Consider the following 20,156-nt stretch of genomic DNA (forward strand, 5'->3'; position numbering starts at 1 on the left):
CAATATACTGATACATATATTACATATATATCGCAATCAGAGGGCTTGCTGACTCGCATTATACCTGCGCAAGCAGGAAATATCCCCTTACTCCGTCGTTGCTTGCGAACGATTAATTTACACATCGTTTGAGCACGATCAATCTGCTGCTCAGTCCTTCTGCTCCTTTGAACGAGCTGCGCGCGGATACGGGAAAGGAGATGCCGTGAGGGTTAATTAAAGAATTTCAATAGGTATTCCTGCATCGAGCTACCCCGAATGGGCTTTCATCCTACACCCTCTCGCTGACGGACACTGCAAACAAGTGCCTCCAGCGAATGTTCGAATGTATACATGAAAATCGAGACAACCGTGTGTATATGTATATATACATATGTATGCGTGTGTGTATGTATATATGTGCCTGCGTCTCTGTACGCCGCGGCGAGGACGGGAGAGTAACGTTGATACTTCGTGCGGGAAGTTTAATATTGCCATCAATTCGGCCCTCGCTTCTTTCCCACTCATGCGCGATGTGTCGGCAAGAGTGAATTAGTCCGAACCGGGGTTGCGAAAATTGCCTTTAAAATGTAATCTGGATACTGATGTACGAATGGAGAACGGAGAATAGGCACCAATAAATATTTTTTGAGTAATCACATATCCGATACATGTGTAATTGGACCGATTTCGCCTCGGATGGAATGCCCTATATACCCCGCGGCCGATACGCGCGCGCGCGTGCGAGTACTCGTTTCACGTAAAACGCGAAATGTCAGATTTGATATACGGATCCATCGGAACATCCTCTATCTCAATACCGTTCTCTTTTTTTTTGTCGGAGTCGCTTTCCAAACGATCGTAATGCATTCGTACAATTCTCATACGAGTCAGATCGATTTTGTGTTGACGTCAGTGCCGCTTCTCGATGGTTCATAAAATATACCTCTCGCAAAGAAGTTGCCATCGATACACATTAATAATATAATACCTGTATATTATAATTCACGAAAAAACATGATCTCGTATGTTTCAAATTATTTAATTTTTCTCGTATTTATAAATTAATATACAATCTATGATTGTAGTCTTGTCAATATTAATTTTTATAACATTTTATTATATTTTTTATTCTCATCAACAATTATTCTCTCGAATTAAAATTAGTTTCTTTTCAAATAAAAATACGTTAGCTCTAAATTAAACAGAATAAAACTATCTAAAAAAAATGATTATACAAGTACAATTAAAACATTGTATTCGTTATTACATTATAATAAAAATAGATAAGCAAAGTGCAAAACGCACAAGCAAAAATTATATAACGAGATAGCAGACATAATCTTCAACCACCTTAAAACTTAACGTGAAGCCATTACCAAACTTCGACTCCACTGACGTGTTACATCACGAAACGAGCCTGAAAGCTTGACTTTGCAAAATTGCAAAGTGTTACGGATTAGATCGTGGAAGGAAGCCCAGAGGGCACGTCGTCCTTTCGGATCTCTTCGGACTTGTCGCGTAACCGCGCAAAAGCTGCTGAATAAACGGTTCGCCCTTACTTACGGCACTAAACTAGCCGTTCTCCGTATACCTACATACCTGCATACACACGCGCGCGCACGTGCATGCACGTGTGTACATACAGGCATACGTGCCTGCATACATACGAGCAGAACAGAGGCGGTATATTGGTTCAGACCCCCGCGCACTCAGCGCTCATGAATATGCTGGAGCACGGTGGTTCAACCCTGCCCAACCGCCCTGCCTCACCCCTTTCCACCCCGGTCAATCTCGCTTCGGCTACATTGTATCGGGAAAGGGGTGAGCGAACGGCGGTGGGACGCGGGGGGCCGGTTAAGTCCGTGTTTATATAGAACGATTTTCGACGATAGCGTCGCCAGGCATACCTCCGTTTTCACCGATTGCCGCTTCATGAATAAAGTGGATGCACAAGCTTCAGCACGAGCTGTATGCGGTTTTACGATATCGCATAGTCGTTCATATATCTACGAGTTGACTGATAATCGTCCCCAAACGGCGCCCAAAACGGTGATTAAAAGTTTGTTCAAATATAATCACGGTATGTCGCTACGACGGAATTTATCTCTTTAACAAAGACCAATATCAACTATAAAATTTATATATTCGAAAAAAAATCAAAGAGAATTATAGTAATAATATTTAAATCACTATAATCACGTCTTTTGATACATTTTTTCCAATTGTATAGAATCACTAAGGTTGAGAATTTATAAGTTTCAAATATATAAAAATAATATATAAGCAGAATTTGCATGTATACGCATTTATCTTGTATATGTTCGGGAAGATGTTAGCCCAAGCAAACCAATCTGCATTTTCTATTGTTGTATTTACTACGCAAAAGAGCACATTGTAAGAATACTGGTCTCCATTTTGCCTCCACTTTGTTGCACTTAAAAATCCCTTTTTGCGCCAAATGCAATAAGAGGGAGGAACAGATTACATTTCCTCAAGATAAGAGTAACGTTTACTTTCTTCTAAATTCGGTAGGAGTCTTTTATCGAAGAGTCGACCAGTTGAAAATGGCGCCGAGGTATCCATGCTTTAAAATCAAACTACGCTCCCTCTTCCTAAAGTCAATTGACTTTTTCAACAATGAGCCAGTCCATTGCATTTCGATAAATATGTATATATGAATATTGACGAACTCGAAATTAATATTCCTATTCAAGATACCTTAGTGAAAAAATTATTTCTTCATATTTATTTTAAATATTTGCCATTAAAATTAACAGCCGCAATCCAAGATAGTTAGCACGTATTAAACATTTAGCCTGCCTCACGCTCATGGAGTTTCAGCTCGTTATAAAACGACGATAATATAAAAGAATTTTTGCTTTTACAGCGGATTATGTAATATCGTTTACTCATAAGCATGTCCAAAAGTTTAAAGCTGAGCTTACCCGTAATGCGGCCGTGACTCATTATATAAAATATCTTGAAAATTCACAACATTAGTATAGTTTTAACGCAACTATTCAAAGCTTTTGCATCTCTAACGGTTTTAAGAACCAGCACGGGATAGTTGTATAAACGCAGCTCGTACTTCTCGTGGAGTAACGATTCGTCCTCTTTCAGTATCGGTCATATTGTCCTTTTTGTCTTCGTTTTGACGTTATGCACGCAGCCCCGCGTAACAATACGAATATTATCTTCGTACTTTCAAAGTTAGTTATTACGAGTACTTTGTCTCTTTCCTTCGAAATGCTGAAATGCAGAAGATGTCGAGAAATAGCACAAAGGAAGGAGTCATTATTTTATGAACGAGCCATCTCGTGCCGTTTGGTGCAAACAGCAAACTTTGCTTTACAGTCAGATTAATAAGTTATAATAATAGTAATAATGTACTAAATAATCAGAAAATTTTCTCATTAAAACTCATTAAGGAATAAGAATGAGGATTTGTTATAATATCTAATTAGTGTTCATCATTTCTTAAGTGGGATTCAACATTGTTATCTCCGTCATGTCGTATTTTACTATTATTCTTCTACAAACGATCGATTAGTATTTTTATAAGTGTATAATTATCTAATGTTAATATTAATAAAGACGAATATTAAAATTGAAATATATTTTTACATTGTGTTATTATTTCTTCAAAATTTTGACTATGCACTAGAATTATTTAAAATAGAAAAGGATTTTACGGATTAATTTTTCATATATATACGCAAATGTATCGCGACATCAAAAAACTGCGTTATAAATACAAAGAACTACTTTATAAGAACAGACATTCTCTGTCTGGTCATAATTCAGACTACAGCCGGTATGTAGTCCGTTGAAATCCATATGATACGTAAGAGTTGTGCGAATATTCTTGACTTAAGCAATGTTATATCATTTTGTTATTAAAAGTTATATGGAAAATGTATACATTTCAATAATTAAAAATATCAAAATTAAGTTAATATTCTAAATAAGATTTTAAATAACTGTCAAGAATAAAACAATATATATTATTTCTTTAGAAATGCAAATGTAAATGTTTTTCATAAAATTTATCCAGAAAATATAACAAATGCAAATACGCCATATACATATATATGTCTAAATGTTTAAGACCGAAAGGACTCAAGAGTTGGTTTGCTCAATTTAGTTATTTAATGTCCTAAGAGACCGGCACTGACCCACGCAAATCGAAACTAGCTAACTAAACACTAGGAAGGAATAATAGCAATAGAGATAGCGTTAATAGATAGCGCGGTACAGCATATATATAAAATGTACTACTATAAAAGTATACGTTTTCTCACTAGCGAGAACTGTTCTTGAACGATTTGTTCTATCGAATCGAGGACACGTATTGACTGTTCGCGACCGATTCCTTTTGTCTCGCGCCAGTGATCACGAAGAGCTTGAACTTCGAGTCGGGAATCGACGTAGGTACACGTATCCAACGGAGAAGGTATCCGCGTATGCCGCATGCGATTTCGACGTCTCTAATCGAGCTTTCGTGTCTGCTGTACTTAGATGGCGGTATGATGGCTGAGCGGATGACTACCTCGGGGCTTCGTACGGTGATTAGGAAAGTTACCATGTGCCTGAGAGTCTGAGACCGAAGCCTGCGCTTGAGCTTGTACTCACGCTTGTCGACCAACTCCTCCGGATCCAACCCTCCGACGCAGCGCTGTCCTCCCCTCTCGATCTCATCCTCCCCATCGCTTCAGCCTCCCAACCTCCGACTTCCCCGCCAACTCTACCTACCGCTATACAACCTGCCCGCCCCAGTACCTCCGCCCCCCTCATATCTCGTTGCTGTTGTAATCCTCAATTAATGCACAAGTAACGCTAACTACGCAAACTCACTAACTTCGTACACACATCGAAGGACGCGCAGACGACAGAAGCCGAGAGGACGCTCTTGGTTTTCGAGCGGACAGGGAAACCGAGCGATATACGCGGCGCGGCGGAGTCGTCGGAGATCGGATTAGGTTATCTATCTAAGCGTGCAAATGCCGGCTGCGTTGTTTAGATCTCGTAGATATTAGAAAGCGTCGCGCATGGATTCTAGAGATGTATTTTCTCACGTTTATAGTTTGGAAATTTTAATCTTTTGTAAGCAAGAATAAAAATCTTATTTTTAAGATATTTTATCCAAATACCAAAAAAGGATAATATAGTGACAATAATTTAATTCATTTAATTAATTGAGGGATATAATTCCTCTTAGATATATGATAGACATATCTTTTAATGAATTATAATTATCAATAAATGATACTGATAAATTCTAAAAAAAAATAGTCGAAAGATTTTTTTAGCTCTAGGACTTTAGCTCTAGATTGCAAAATAAATTGCTTTCCGCGTGACTATACTTCTTTTAAGGAAAAGTCTATCCAGTATCCATGTCATTAAATAAAGGGAACGTCTGAAGTGTGGGCCGAATCGCTCGACACGCAATAGATATTTGCACGCGTGAACGCACGAACACGTTCGATAAATTCCGATCAGCCGTAGTCCAGCGAGACCCTATCCGCAAAAGAGATAAACAAACTAACGGGCAGGTGGAGAGCTAGAGAGGAATGGAGAGAAACGCGCGTTACGTGTAAACGGGTGGGACACGGCGGGAGAAACGACGGCGGGAATTCGACCATGGACAACTAACTCGCTGATTAACCAAATACCGGTCTGCAGGACAAACGGTCGAGCAAACATTGAACAACCTGTCAGCGGCACGCCACGGGGGATCAAAGTTCAAGGGATAAGCGAAAAGCTGGTTTTTTTTTCAACGAGGCCGCTTCCATCCCCCTGCGCGTCGCCCGGCGCGTCGCCGGAATGATTTTCGACGGGCCGGGCGCGGCGTTCTGTCGGGAAATTTGCACGCTACAGCGCGTCGTTCGCAGGAATTATTCGTTGATAATCAGAGCGTACCATGAGCGCGGCACGCGTGAGCGGATATCGTCGCTTCCGAGAGCAAATACGCGCGCGGCTGCGCTCGAATTTACCGTGCCGCGCGATGACGAAGGCAGTAACGGCGCGTGGTGCATCGTCCATTGCACCGGTCGCATAATATCGCGCAATATGCACACTCGTATCTTTATCTCGTTCTCGCGGAACACGCGCGACAAACATCGACGTTTGCGTGGAGGGATCGTTCGTCCGTTTCGCTATCGATGAATGACTATGATGTATTTGTGATCCGTGAAGTTTTGCGGATGCGTACGTATACGGTGCGACCAATAACAAGAATTACGCACCATGCAACGAAAATAACGAAAGGAATTTCATACAAAGTATAAAGTCCGGCCGATTTAAATATCTTATAGTGTAGATATTCACAAATGTACAGATTTGCATGTAGACATTTATTATCTAATTTAAAAAATTTTTTGTCGTAACAATTTCGTTTGTTGACAGAAAAATTCAAATTCGGAGAATAACATCGAGAGGCACGATGCGTCTCTAATATTTTCTAAATACATCTATGAAGGATTATCGTAACTCATTATCTATTACACAAGGGAAGGTATCATTTTGTTAGAAATTTCAAAGTCCACTACTAATACCATATCAGGCGGAATATTGATCAGCGCGATACAAGCAAGGGGCAGTTTTCTCCGGATTTGTGCCGCTTTCCAGCTAATTGCTCCGAAGGATTTAGTCATCGATGATTTCGTAATGTAAGATAGGTATTATGGGGTCGATGCGCGTTCCTCGCTTAACAACAGATGGCCCGTGAACCTTCGATTCGGCCCGCCGCCGATCATTCCTCGCGGTCTGCGACTTCAAACGCGTCACCCCGATCGCAGCTTAGCCAAGGATTTCGCAACTCCACCACGACCCATCTGGCCTTGCGGCCTGGGTGTGGAGAAATGATTGGAACCGGGGGTTATTTCACCACGGATCATCGACCGTAATCGCCGAGCCAGGGTCATGAATGTAACGGAGCCATCCTAATGGGGTCTCTGGTCGGATCTATGTAAGCCCTCGGTGCTGCTATCACGAACATCGATTAGGATAATAGCGGCGGTAATATTGACATTACTTTATTGCCCGACGTTGAATTTCGTGGAAAACTGCGAGGTCTCAATTTGACGAACGTGGCGCGAAAACACAGCTCTCGGTTCTCGGGAATTGGCTTACGGAATTAACGGATTCGGGGAATATTATACTTACAATCTATTCAGAAATATCTAAATGTGCTTTTATCTGACACACATCTGTGAAATTATAAAAGCTTTACTAAAAGGTTTTATCTTAATTTTTAACGAAAATAAATATCCAAGCGAATAAATATTTTACAAACTCACTATAAGATAAAAAAAGGAAAAGAAAATTCCGCGACATGTGAGTTTATCTTTAACCCGAAATTACGTTAGCACGGTTCAAAATATATTACTATTCTGGAACTAATTTTCACGAATTAATTTCGAACAGCTATAATAGAACGAATCCTATAAAAGAAATTAGTTAGGCTTTTGATGACGTGGCTTCTAAATGCGCCTCACCCTTCTTGCACACGCGCGCATCGCTCCATACATATCGCTCCGGTATGTATGCGGTAACGAAAACGCGTCGTGGCGGTGAGGGTTGCTCACCACCGCATCTAGAGCGATCAGACTTGTTTGTAAACCGTTAGGGAAGCCTCACGCGCGGACTTGGTATTTCGAGAAAGCCCCGTGAAAACATTTCGCGTGAATGCATTACCATATTTGCTCCGACGAGCATATGAACGGCGCGTGCACGTAGACACGCGCATACGTGATAGGATTGCCGCAATGCCGCATGGCTTTCTGTTTACAGTTGACGCGACGCGACGCGACGCGGCTGCGGCGCAGCCGGCGACAGCCGGGATTTCCGTTGGCAAATAAAATAAAAATAGATTAATGCAAAAATAAATAAGTGCGAGAGCGGCGAGGGTGTGTGTTGTTGGCCCGATGGATATGTATTGAGGACTGGCACGCGGAACTTTCATGCCGGAAATACTAACCATCGAGCCATCAAACGAACGATCACTAGAATTGTGTAAATATAGATTTAAAAAAACATCGCTACAATGTAAGATCGTTAAAATATAGAGAAGATACGGATGGACAGATAGATATATACGAGAGAGAGGACAAACAACAAAATTGAAAACGAGTAACGTTTTTCTTTGATATATAAAATATTTATAGTTCGCATATTATTCCTTCATATAAAGATCGATTAAGAAAGGACAGAGTATATATGAATAGATGCATATTTTTATACGTGCTTTATACATTTATATAAAGACACGCTTTTTTTCTCCTATATATTAATAAATTACAAGGAATGCTTCAATGCACTGAAAAATGCTAATCGATATTAACATGATGAAAATTTGTGCGGCAGCAAAGCCGGCGTTATCATAAATTGTCGTGTTTCTAAATTAGACATTACTTACTGCAGGAGCTACGCTGTGTACACACACAGCGCGGTGATTTCCCCACTGATTCCATAGCGAACTTTGTACGAAGGAACCCAGCTCCGTGAGAAATCTGAAATGTAAAATTGTATTTTCTGTTATACATACTCTCTTGTATATATTTCAGATTTTTATATTGTTATTCCGGAATATGAATAACATTGACATTGTACTGCGTTTATTTAATAATGTTTAACGTAACGTTATCATCGGTGTATAATAACGAGACTAAAATATTACTAAGTGCATGCAAGCATGTTTCTCGCTGCACGCAGGAGTTGCCACAAACTTTAGAGCACGTTATTCTATTCAGGCCGATCTTCTATGAAACTTATGGCTATATATACGATATTAGATTTTTCGCTTGTACGTATGTATTTTTATAACCTTGAAGCAGAAAAGGCACACATAATAAAATTTACGATTATTTAAGAAAGTATGTAACACGTAAATCGCGTATGAATATGACACAATTCAATTAAAGTAAAATACATTAAAAGTATGTAAGTATATATTTTCTAAGAAATTTGTAACATTTATCTTTTATTTTTTCTTTTCTTCACTATTTTCTCATTTTTTTCATGTGTTATGTACATAAAAAATTGCTTATTCACTGAATTGCGCGAAAAGACGATATTTGCTATCACCATTGCAGAAATTCAATTATCGCTTTAATGTAACTTCGGAAAAAATAATTTCCTCGAATTTTTATCCGTTACTCGTCTTTTCGACCGACGCGCAATCGTGTTTAATAACATTGCGATTTTTGTCAACTAATAAACCGTATCAAATACGTGAAGCACTCTCTAAAATGTTACCGTAATGTAATTCTGCACTTCGTCGTGCTCCACGCGAGGCAAATTAGCCGCCAAATGTTGAAATTTTATCTCCGATGGAATGGTCATGTTTACGGCCGTGAGCTGCAAAATTGACAGGCATCCTCCGAAGCATATTATGCCGTCGTACTCGTGCACAGCATTCACTCTCGGACCGCACGATCGGCCCGAAAGCGACCATTGTGTCGGCGCGAGGGAGAGACCGAACGAGCGAGTTGCAAAAAAGGAGTTATACAATTGGTAATCAGGCCGCCATTGACGGATGAAATGATATCTGAATGCCCGAAATTAGCGTCAGCGAGCTGTGATAATTGGATGGTGATGTATGCTCCGAATGCGTATACCGCGAACGCTCGCGCCGACGCTGATTTGCCGTGCGTGTTTCCGCTCGTCAAAGGGTTAAATGCGTGTAAATGTCCGCACTCCTGGCTCGTGTGATCGCATCATGGCGGTACATATTCCGATACACACGGAGACAGCAGACGACAGCGGTTTTCCATCGATGACTATACTTCCTTCCGCCATGCCGCCGGCGGGAAATAAATCGACGCCGTCGGCACGCGATACAGTAGTCATTATGTTGCGAATGATTTTGATTATGAACGTAACGTAATTACGATTCTCGATGTAACTAATCTCGAAAATGCGTTCTACACAATGTATTTCAAAAATTTTTGCGAATTATTAAATTTATCAAAAGCAATTATTTATTTAATCTATTTTTTTAATTGTAAATAACTTGGCTTATTCGAGAAATAGCTACTATTTGTAAAATCTTAAAAATGTAACTGCAAATAAAAAGTACTATTGTGTACGTATTGATTAATATATTTGCGTTGATGCAGCAAATTTGTTTACTCCGAATTTATATCAAATTTACCATCAGACCAATATTGCGCCAGATATGATTGAAGAATGTTTGTGGAATGCACACATATACTTTTTGTGTATTTTATATAAAAATATTTTCGTTAAAAAAAATAACGTGATGCACATCGTGATGCTTTTGTTGTAAAAACTGATATAACGCCGGTCTAGGTCAATTGCTCATTAGTTCATAGCATCCAACGATTTTTAACAATCGAACACTCGAGATAAAAGTATCCATCACTGGTGAAATCGAGCGCGAAATGCAACAAGCGTTATAAAAAGAAGGTTAATGCTATGGGTCGTTGCAAAGCATTCGATATATAGGTTTAGTAATACGGTAAATAGTCTCTTTGTCGAGCGAAGAAAGGTATCGATTTGCAGCTTTATAGCCGGGCAACCGCGTCTCGTTCTTGAAAGAACGTTTAGAAGATAACGAGGGAAGCTATAGAGCGTAGAGAGCGTATAGAAAAGGAATTAATGTAAAACGCGCAATAAAGCGTAATTTATTTCTAATACCTTGCAAGTATCAATTATACTCGCCTCCCACTTGACGAAGCGAATGTCACGGAGATGAGATTTAAATAATAACGAACAAGTTTCTAAATGAAATGTGATATGAAAATTTCATCAAATTGATTCTTTTACTCCAGTTTCTAATTTGAATTTGATGAAACGACTTGAATGTTAAATAAGCCAATTTTATCCTTAACGTGATTTAATCTAAAAGAAAAATGAATGTACCAGTTCTCATGAGTTTTTTACACTCTCAACGACTCTTTTCTACTACTCGACTAACCGCTTTTTTTTTTACCTCTACGATATACCGCGTCATACATTTTCTGCGGAGTGGCGTGCGGCAGTTTCTACTTTTTTCTTGTTATCCAGTCTCCCATTTCCTCTTTCCCGCCTCCACGTTCTAATAGCAATACAAGGAGGTTGTAGGCAAAGTCACCATCGTGAGGTATTCTCTCTACGGAAATGCACGCTTCTTTCGCGAATAATGAAATTAGAGTCGCGTCCTATTTGCGGTCCATGCGGGGCAATATTCTTCAATTATAGCTGCCGTTCGAGTGCACTGTCTGGGGGAAAGAGGCAAGCGAGTGCGGTGTGTTGTCGCAAATAAGAAAGCGCTTTTCGAAGGGGAAACGCCGCTTGGAAAATGTGATAGCGAGCGAAAGCTAAAGAGAGAACCATAAACGAGAGAGGAGGGAAATGAAAGGACGGAAGAGACGGAGCGGATAAAAAGCTGAGTGCAGGGGATACACGAAGTGTTGAACAGAGACAGCGGGATCGTCGTTTGCAACCGACCCCGCTTTCTTGTCGAAGAAAGGAAGATCTCCGCGGATACCTCTTTAACTTCGTCATATGAAAGCCGTCGCTACTGCCGTTCTCGACCATCAGAACTCTTGCTCCGCCAGAAGCTTCGTCTGCGATTCATTTCTTTCCGAAGTATAACCGGCTAGAGAGGAGTGCCGATATAAATAATTCGTTGACTAGATTTAAAAAGGCAATCACTTATTTCTCATAAATAATGAAATCTAAGATGGTCTTGTAGTACTTCTCGAAGGCAAGCGTCTTCGGGTACTACTGCTTGTAAATTGACAAGTATCTGTACTTTGTCAAACCTAATTTATAGAATATTATATCTCTACGACAATTTTATCATTAACCGATTATTATTACGTTTAATTTTTTTATCGTTTGATTATTAAAACGCTTATCGATATGCATCGAAAATAACAACGATATGGAATACTTTGCGGTCCGGTAACTATAGTATTAGGTGATAGTTATCTCAACCTGCTGGGGGAGGAAGGGGTAATACAAAAATGCCATTAATGTTACATACTGCACATTGTTCGCATATTTTACAGATCATATCGCTGCGTCGCGATATCCACACACTCACAATCATCAGATAACGATAAACTGTAACAATGTGAAAATCGGCCAACGATTAATATTAAAAAATATAGGTATAAGTATGATGATTCTAATTTATTTCTTATTTTCTATCAAGAAAAAAATCACATTTATTTTATTATAGTTTTGTATACAGAAACTCAGAACTTTTACTGTTATATATTTTTACTAGAAATTGAGCTGCGCTTTCCAGCTCCTAAAAGATTATATTTCGATTCATCGATTAAATCGATAATTGCGCGAAATGTTGGGCACTAAAGTTTCACTAAATGTGATTAAACAGACGCACGTAAGCTGCGTCATTTCCGTAAACCCATTTCGGGATTGCAATCAACATATTGCAGCAATTCTACGACGATTATTCGAACGTTTATTGTAATGATTGGATGGGCGGGATTGGCGAGGTCGCATATCGACTCAAAAATACCGAATGTCGAATTCATGATGCTATCAAACGGTTATTGTCGTCAACAAGTCCACAAGAGTCAGTATGCTGTCCTCGTGTAACGAACCTATGAACTCTGTAACGAAGCTATACAAAAACATGTGTTACACGATCGCACACAAATTTCAATAGAAGATCCGCTGTATATCGTCTATATCCCGATTTATCTCGTATATTTATATAAATGGTCAATATATATGTATCAGTATATATTAACCATTTATAGTGAAAATATATATTTCCATGTGGGAAAAAAATGACAATATCTTTTTCTTAATAATGCCATTTTTTATATATTGCCAAATGCTTATCACAAAATGAAATAATTAGCAAAACATTGTCTTTAGCGATGTCAATGATTTGTTAGATTGCAATTATAATTGATAAGAATTTTCGTTTACAATGCAACGATCAGGAAAGACATAGAAAATATCAGTCAACCCGATAAGTTAATCGACTAAAGTGTCCATGATTGACATAATGCAATAATAAATAATGCAATATGAGAAGAAGATTGGAAGTTAAATATTTGAGATTCGAAATATATGTTGTAGATGAGAAGGAATCGTCGCGCGTATTGTTATTTTATTTCCAGAATAATGAACAAGATGACAAGTAGTCAGAGTAATTAAAGCCAAAAATGGAGAAAGGTTGTAAACCAAAAAGAATATTTTCTAAAAAGATGGAAAGTATATGAGAAACTAGGTTAAACAAGTACGAATTTAGCGTGCTCTTACACGGAAGCTTTTAATTCACTTCGCTAAAAGCGTTGCAAGTAAACTGTGCAATGACCGTGGTTTAGTTAGAAACTAATATATCTGCATTTTCTGAAACGGAGCTTTTAAAAATTCTTAATTGAGCGAGAACGCGAGTCAAATATTTGTAATCCGATATTTAAATTTGACTTAATAACAAAATTTTTCGTGTATAAACTTCGAAAACGCCGTATTTCGAAGTCACGGAACGCGTATAAAATATCCGCTTTTCATTTTCAATTAACTACATTCGTAGTCCGTGATTGGCACTTTGCAAGAGCTCAAAAGCCATGCCGCATTCGCATACGACGCACGATCGGTATGCACGCTTGGATTCCTTCGATTCGCGTGTCAAGAAATTTTGCCCGCCATTCTGCAACAGGGATGACGTGCATACGACACGAACAAAATAGAGCTGCGGAGGCGACGATGGCAGTTTAATTAAGCGTACGTGTTGTCTGCGATATGCTGAGAAAAGGCAGCGACGATGGGCGCCACAGTGGTCACATATTCGCGTAATAACGTACGTAAGCGTCGCACGTAACAGCGTCGCAACGCCGGCAGAATGGCGACTGATTGCCGCGCGGTGCGAATTTAATGCGAGATTCCCGGCGAACCTGGCACGATACACGCTGACCGAACACGCACGCGAACGCATGCGGACGCATGCTTGCGCAAATTACCCGCGGCGACGCCATGAAAAACGCACGTCGATGTTGAGGTCTGCGGTTCCTGTACCTGACACCGACGCATTCTTCGCTGCGACACGGAGTACGTTGTTGCAATGAACTGGAGTATAATGAAGCAAGACGTGAACAGAGTTGTTCAAATACTCATTCAAGTTGGACAGTGTAATTGAGCAAATTTCACGAATAAAATAACGATGAAATGTTATGTTGGTATTATATTTTTTAAATAAGTTACTCGAAAGTAATTTGTTTTTTTCGGTAAAGAGTCAGTGGTCTACCCTAATTTTTCTCAATAATTGCAACAGACAACACAGCACAAGCTCGCATAATCGTGACCCCTTCGGGCGTAATAATTAGTTCGATATCACCGGCATTAGCGGTCGGATGCCTGTAACGCGTGAAAAGGACAGCGGTTTTCGGCGGCGCGGCGCGGCAGTTTGACGCGCGACGATAGGTCGTCGCACGCATTTAACACGCTCGCGTTTTGACACCCGTCCGTCGGACGCGTGTGTACATGCGTGCACGTCCACACGCACGGACGCGCGAGGAAACCGCAAAATCCATTCGCGATCGGCCGACCGCGCCGACGTTCCGATCGTTTTTCCGCGGCGATACATTTTTTTTCTATTTTTTTTTTCACCGGGCTTCGCTCGTCTCGTCGAAACGGCCGCGCGGTCGTCGTCGTCGCCGCCACCGCCGCGCTGCCGAGAGCCGCGGTTGTCCGTCGGTAGAAATTCGCTTTTCATAATTGGCCTGCGGCGTTTTCTGCGCCTGGCACGCTAATGAGCGGTATTGGCAGCCCGTCTAATTTATCTGTGCCGGTGCGTGTGCTGCTGTCGCTGCCGCTACCGTTCCTGCCACCGCCGCTGCCACCGCTACCGTCGCCGCCACCGCCACCGCCACCGCCACCACTGCCGCCGCCGCCGCCGACCGATCGATTATCCGGCTTAACCGCTGCGTAATGGGCAACCTGGGTTTCGCTGCGAGAGCGACCGACCGGCGTATCAGCGGTCGCATGAGCGCCCGCGATGGGGTAAAGGGCCGATATTCCTGTTCCCCCCCGCCGCGCCGCGCCTCTCTGTCGCGAATGCCGTCGCGGTGATACTCCGGCTACGCCGCTCCGCATTTTTCGAAATTGGTTTCCGCGGGGCTCGTGTCGCCTCGCGCCGCATCGAGAATTTTCCTAAACCGTTTCATTTTTCCGCGTAATTTTTTGCCGTACGGCTGCTACCTCGGCGTGCGAACCGGGGGCGTTTGCGCGTGAGCTGCTCGGAATTAAATAGCGCGTTTCGTTTGCGCACGCTTCTCTTTTTTTTTCCCGTACCGCTATCGATACGCGCGTGCAGTTATCTCTCGACGGGTTTAAAGCCACGGGAATTCCGATCGTCCGGAAATTTTTAAATACGATCGCACGATTGGCTATAGCGGTTAATTTATCGATAGAACTAATACGAAAAACTGCATGTTAATTCTAAATTTGACGAGAGTAGGAAGTACTTTTTAATTAAAACTCAGATATTATCATATTATAGAAAATTAAGGAATGTACGAGAGACAGCATGATCCCGCTGGTGCAACGACTTAAACTTTAACTACCTGCGTGTCGGGGAATCGTTTATCTTCGTATTATCGATCGATCGTTTGCCTGGTAGCACGACTCACGAGCTCGGAATGAACGATCGAACAAGATCGCAAATTTTTTATGAGACTTATCCAATGTCCCACCGTGTACTTTGACAGAAGATTAAATATTTGCGAGATTAAATATTTGCGAGAGTACTGTAAATTTAAATTAAATATATATCAGTGATAATTTCCCTAATGTTCACTGGTTTTTCTATACATTTTATATTCATCAAATGTATAATATATTTTCATTTAATAATAAATCTACTCTGGTTGACTGTGTTTCAATCCTGATTAATCTGCAGACTCTCTGTCGATATCGATCGAAAAACTGAAGAGTCAAAGTTTCGTTTTTTTCACGGTTAACTAGCAATTACTAATTTAGCAAATAGATGCTAACGCGGTCATACGGTCAAAATAAAAGGAGCCGCTCAGACGAAAAACGCAGAAGTAATTGCGGAGAACCTAATCTAGATCCCGACATCGAGTCTTCTTAATGGGCATGTCGTTGCGTGCCACAAAACACACTCAAAAAGATCCGATAACCGTCCGGCGTTCGAGTGAATTTCACTCGCGTGTAAAAAAAGTTTGAAACAAACAATCACTGTTATCCGGCGCCGCAACTACGCGTATATTCAAGCGAGACAACAGCCTCATGCATTTGCAATATTTAACATAAAATAAATAGTTATTATACATTAAAAATACAAATAATATATATTTATTTATCAAATATGTTAAATTATTTTTAGATTTCGGTCGCAAAATGCCATTATTTTCGTTTAACTGAAGAACTTAATGATTATGAAAAGATTAAAAATACCAAAACTATAAATTTTTTTCATAATGCAGAAGGTTAAGTCTGTTGAACTATCTCGTGACAGATTCCTGAATGACGCAATCGTTGATCGCAATAGAATACCTGCCTGCTTTGTAGATCCCTCTCAAAAGAGTCTGGAGAATATTTATTGTGCGCTATGCGACCGTCTGCTTCTTGAAGAATTTCATTGGTAAGATTGCCCTCGAAGAAGATGATACGCAAAGAGATGCTTGGAACGAATTCTCCTTTAGTAATCTCGTTTTCAATAATAATCGTTACTAACACAAAAATTCTATATCATGTCACATTACTATCATGTCGCTATCACTTATATCGCTATGATAACGTCTCTAATTAGCGCGTTATTTAATTATTTAGAATATTATTACCCCAAAACCTTTTTCCCTCAACGGCGCGTCTCTGAAGTAATCTAATTTTCCCATGCAGCACAGTGCATAATAAAAACCCATTAGCTGGGTTTGTTGATAACCCGATTTATTCTCGTGATTTACCGCGGGCGAATGCTTCCCCTCAAATCGCCCACGATCGTTTGTCAGTTTAATCGGAACCAGGGATAAAACTGCTGATCCTGAATTATGATGATCAGGGCACCGTGCGTTACATGAGGATGAGCGATGACTTCCGCATTTGTCTCACATTTGTCGCGTTACTTCCCGCTCTACGTATTGCAACGTCGAAAAATATCAAGAGAAAGATGTGGGGGGGCTCTCCCTCGTCACCCAAGCCGAATCTCGCAGGGACAGTTCCTCAAGGGATGACATTCAGACCGTGTTGCCTTGACTCGTCTGCCGAGCCGTCTTTCCGACATTTTGATGAGGTGGGATTTGGCTGTGAGCCAGTGCAAATGCCATTCTCTTTCGTTCTCCCTACCGCATCCGATTCTCTCGCGCCCTCCATCCTTTTTCGTTCCCTTTTCTTTGCGCAATGCGCCCGCCATCCTCCCCAGGTACATTTTGGTACTCCGATTCCCGCTTATCGCTATCCCGCAGTTTGTTTGAATGTACGTACAATACAATACGGATAAATACAGAATATCATCGAAATGGGTGACAATGAGAAATGGAAATACATACGATTGTTATTTGAATGAAATCGAACGATATGTCAGAATCAAATATATTTGCATATAACATCATCGCGCAATTAAGACCATTTTCAATTGTTCAATTAATCATTTATTCAAAACTACCTATTTCCTTTTACGATATATCTTTTGTTATGTTTCTATATAAAATCTATCATTTCTTATCGCGCCAAAATAATTATCCTCAGAAACGTATATATCAAAATAGTTTATTTTTGCTGACTTATATTAACCATCAGTTCAGTTAAGCATTACCGTTCGCTAAGCTTTCATTATCTCACTCACGTTTGTGTGCGATTATTTCTCGTGTTCGTAAATAATCATCACGTTTTACGGAAAAGGCTGATAATCTCCGAAAATCATTTAGACCTCGTTGAGGGAGCGCCACGCATTGATCAGAGCGAAAGATTAATCATCTCTTTCTCACCCCGGTGGACTCCGACTGTTTTATTGCTGCTTAATAGCAAAGGAACAGATCTCTGGCGAGACGAGGCAATGCGACTAGGCAACCAGAAAAGGCGCGGCACGGGCGCCCCGCTACCACCGTTGAATATTGCGAAATAATTTTTCACCGCGCATTAGCATCGTGACACGTGTCGGCTCCATTTGTCAGTTCTAACCCGGTACGACTCTATCTGTGAAAAAGTTTCGGATATAATACGGTCGCGCGTGTACACGAGGCAATAAAGGCGCGCGCGCGCACGCGAAAGGAGAGCCGATCGTCGCAGCGCGGCACCGTGCTGTGTTTCACAAATACACCCCGCCCGTGCACGGAGCGGGCACGGCCACGTGTGCCGACCGCACAACCCCGACAGCGGCTTTGTAATGATCCCGTAGAAATTCATTAAAACTCATAATCAACGCGGCGCATACTTCGCGCATACGTTCGAAGCTGGCGAAATAATATAATTTTAATGCCGCGCGGACCGCCGCTGCCAGAGACCGCGCGCCGCGCATCATACACGTTTCATCCGGGAGTTGCTCCCAACGGCGCCGCGCCGCGCCGCGGATGTGTGCGCCAGAGGGGAAATGCAAATTTCGTCCGCGCATTTTGTTTTGGAATTTAATGTAGTTAGGTGCAAACGGGGTTATATCAGAATGTCGTAATGCGGCGCGTCACGCGAAGCCAATTTCGAGAGTAATTTGGTCAGTCCTGACGACGCGCGGCCTGGCAGATTCAACGTGCAACGTCGCTCGTGTTAATTATCCCATAACCGGGATCGCTTCGAGACAATGTTTCACGACCACGTGAGTTTCGCAAAAGCGTGTCCGTAAAAGGTTACACGATCGTCACTTGTGCTATTCTAAACTACACTATTCTAAACTAAACTGCAGCGAAGTATAAATGGTTGTCTTCGCATTTTCGGAAAATCGATCTTCTCTCGCCCGTTATGAACGCGTGAATATTTTGCTGAGTGCTTGACCGTTTCTGGGACAACTTAGCAACTATCACAAACGCTTACCTAGCGTGCCTAGAAGCTAAAAACATGCTGTCCGCCAGGTAAACAAGATACAAGATAGTGCAACATTAGATGGTGTCCAGCAGAAAATCACTTTGTGCTTAGTAAGCGCTTGCTTGCGCAAAATGCGAGACTAAGTTATATAATCAAAATTATATTTACGCGTTTACGCAAATTCACAGACTTATTTAACTTTTCATTATCAATCCGTAATAAAGTAAATAAAATATTATGTTGCGAAAAAAATAACACATTAATATAGCACATTTCACTATAGTATGTAATCAATGGTACGAGGACTATTTACATATTACGTTTAATTAAAATTATACAATATCAAATTATTTCATATGTTCTAAAACTCTGTATGAGACAGAAAGGATAGCGGCAAACAGTCGCGTAATTATCATCGCGCATTTAAACGCGTTGAACGCGATACGCTTGAAAACGGTGTAAAAAAATATTATAAGCGTGCAACATTCGCTGTCACAAAGGATCGTGTAACGAATGCAGGCGCGACACTCATGCGCGCATCAAGTTCTATCTTGCTGGGCGTATCGTTCATCCCGGGCGCACCGGGCGGCGGGCACACGCGCTCCGAGCTCCGAGCTCCGAGCGGCGACGCCAGTGCAAAGGGTTAATTGTTTCGCGCGGGGATTTGCGGCGCGTCAAAGAACACATCGTGCGCCACGGCGACGTGTTCCCAAGTCCTGTCGGCGGATAATGATCTAAATCCCGGTCGAATCTGAAACCGGATCCCAATCCACGCTCGGCTCGCTGCACCAATGGAGCATTGGAGCAGCTCGCGCACTATCGAGTGCGCCGTGGCGAGGGGTCGGCCCGGCCGATCGCGTCTCTCTCTCGATCGAGTGTCGTGATGGGAATTACGAGGGGACGATTACCGCGGATTTTCGTGAATATATATTCGACGGCACGATAAAATGGCTGATGAATTATGGGGGAAGTGCTGAGAAGTGCGGCGCAGGGAAGGATATCGGGGTCACGTGGCACGCGTGGTACACCATTGCGGTGAAATTTATTACTCGCCCGAGCGAGACTGATTACCGGGCTGCACTACTACCCGTTGAAACTTCGCCGTTCGATATCGGTCCGATCGACGTTGTTAATGGGGAGCGAAAACGGAGAATCTCGGAGTTCCCTCAAATTTATCGGGGCTTTAAATACGACATTTTCGCGACTACAATCGT

At 41.4% G+C, this 20,156-nt stretch overlaps 2 protein-coding genes across 6 annotated transcripts in view; one reads left to right on the plus strand and one right to left on the minus strand.

Annotated features, from left to right (window-relative positions):
- The window catches only part of Ten-a (tenascin accessory), a 561,949-nt gene that overhangs the window by 326,525 nt on the left and 215,268 nt on the right, over window positions 1–20,156 (plus strand). The window lies entirely within an intron of this gene.
- The window catches only part of LOC139814095 (uncharacterized), a 248,087-nt gene that overhangs the window by 224,500 nt on the left and 3,431 nt on the right, over window positions 1–20,156 (minus strand). For both annotated transcript variants that reach the window (XM_071780085.1, XM_071780084.1), the window contains exon 2: window positions 8,399–8,492. In XM_071780085.1, the coding sequence (XP_071636186.1) occupies window positions 8,399–8,492 (94 nt within the window). The remainder of the gene's footprint in view (window positions 1–8,398; window positions 8,493–20,156) is intronic.

Source organism: Temnothorax longispinosus, chromosome 6 (genome assembly GCF_030848805.1).
Source record: "Temnothorax longispinosus isolate EJ_2023e chromosome 6, Tlon_JGU_v1, whole genome shotgun sequence".
Classification (NCBI taxonomy): domain Eukaryota; kingdom Metazoa; phylum Arthropoda; class Insecta; order Hymenoptera; family Formicidae; genus Temnothorax; species Temnothorax longispinosus.